The sequence below is a fragment of the Geospiza fortis genome, unplaced genomic scaffold, assembly GCF_000277835.1.
Source record: "Geospiza fortis unplaced genomic scaffold, GeoFor_1.0 scaffold241, whole genome shotgun sequence".
Taxonomy (NCBI): domain Eukaryota; kingdom Metazoa; phylum Chordata; class Aves; order Passeriformes; family Thraupidae; genus Geospiza; species Geospiza fortis.
In genome coordinates, this window is record NW_005054491.1 from 689,010 (window position 1) to 690,725 (window position 1,716).

General features: G+C 55.7%; 1 protein-coding gene across 1 annotated transcript in view; it reads right to left on the reverse strand.

Moving 5' to 3' along the window:
* ABCA7 (ATP binding cassette subfamily A member 7) overlaps window positions 1-1,716 on the reverse strand; it is a 17,827-nt gene that overhangs the window by 5,765 nt on the left and 10,346 nt on the right. The window contains 5 exon segments of the mRNA XM_031063265.1: window positions 8-10; window positions 94-199; window positions 530-562; window positions 709-803; window positions 1,341-1,413. Coding sequence (XP_030919125.1) covers window positions 8-10; window positions 94-199; window positions 530-562; window positions 709-803; window positions 1,341-1,413 — 310 coding nt within the window.

Consider the following 1,716-nt stretch of genomic DNA (forward strand, 5'->3'; position numbering starts at 1 on the left):
AGGGGCTGCCCTGGGTGCAGGAGCACACGGTGAGGAGGGGTCTCCCAGCACTGGGACCCCCAGAGCTGAGCCAGGGGCTGAGTCCAGCCGTACCAGGGTGATGTTGAGCAGCACACGGAGCTCCAGCACTGCCTGATCCACCTCTGCTGCTGATGGCAGGGCCTGGGAGCTGCCAGCACCCAGGGAGAAGCCGCCGTACCTGCAGGAGAAACGGGGCTCCCAAACCTGCCAGAGAGACTCCCACTGCCAGCACGGTAGGAACTGAGCTTGAGGATCCACGTGGGTCCCTTCCACCCCAGAACTGGAGATTCTACAATTCTGTGAAGCCTGACACCCATTCCCCACTGCCACCCTTGTGCAAACTCAACCCTCCCCTCACCCAGGTGCCAGATAAAGGGCACACAGCAGAGGGGTGAAGGCACCTGGATGATGCCTCTGCCCAGGGACCACTCAGGCCCTCCCCAAACCCACCAGGGATCTCCTGTCTCCATCCCTGGCTGTGCCAGGCCCCAGCCCCTGCCCAGCTCACCTCTGCTCATTCACCCACTTCTTGTTCCTCAGCCTGAAAGAAATGAGGAGGGGCAAGTCAGAGGAGAGAGGAATCCCCCGAGGGGACATTAGGGCAGCCACATGTCCCCAGCAGTGTCCCCTTCCCCCAGGTGTCCCTGGGGTGTTCCCTTGGTGCCCGTTCCCAGCCCCAGCACTCACTCCTGACGGATGATCTGGGGATAGGTCTTCACCAGGTAGTCAGAGATGTTCCTGCCCGTCAGGTTCTGCAGGATGTCCCCTGTGCCCCTCTGCACCTGTGGGATGGACAGAGGGGCTGGATGGACACCCAGCCCTGTGGCATCCCCAGAGCATCCCCAGTGTCACAGACATCTTTTATGAAAAATCCTTTCCTTAGGAAGCTGAGAGGCCTCAGGAACAAAACAGATAATCAAGTAAACCTTGATTATCTGCTGCTGTGGAGTGCAACATGTGGATCTGTGATTGGTCTCATGTGGTTGTTTCTAATTAATGGCCAATCACTGCCCAGCTGGCTCAGACAGAGAGTCCAAGCCACAAGCCTTTGTTACCATTCTTTCCTTTTCTATTCTTAGCTAGCCTTCTGATGAAATCCTTTCTTCTATTCTTTTAGTATAGTTTTAATATAATATATATCATAAAATAATAAATCAAGCCTTCTGAAACATGGAGTCAGATCCTCGTGTCTTCCCTCTTCCTCTGACCCCTGTGAACATCGTCACAATCTACTTACCCATGACCCAAGATTATTTAGATTGGCTGCAGCAACAGTCACTGGCTTTTCATGTTGTCCTGCAAGGGTTTTCTTGCAGCGCCTCCAGCAGGGATGGGGGGGCTGAGGGGGTCCAGAAGCCATCGGGGTGGGAAGCTGGGGGGCACAGCCCTGCCCTGGGCACCGGGGGGGAGAGAGAGAGAGAGAGACACTCCTGTTACCAGCCTGGCGTGAGCCAGGGGCACCGGGACCCACCGTGGGCGTGCTGGGGGCCCCACAGCATCACACCAGGTGGCAGAGCTGCTCCGTGGGCAGGTGGGTGTGGGAATCCACAAAATCAGAGGGTTTTGGGAAAGCTGCAAAAGGCAGGCCTCAGAGGCAGCAGAACTGTGATTAGAGCTAAGCAGCAGCCATGAGATAGGTCAGCAGAAAAATTATTTAAACTGTAGAAAAGCAAGGATAAATAGAACAATGGCCTG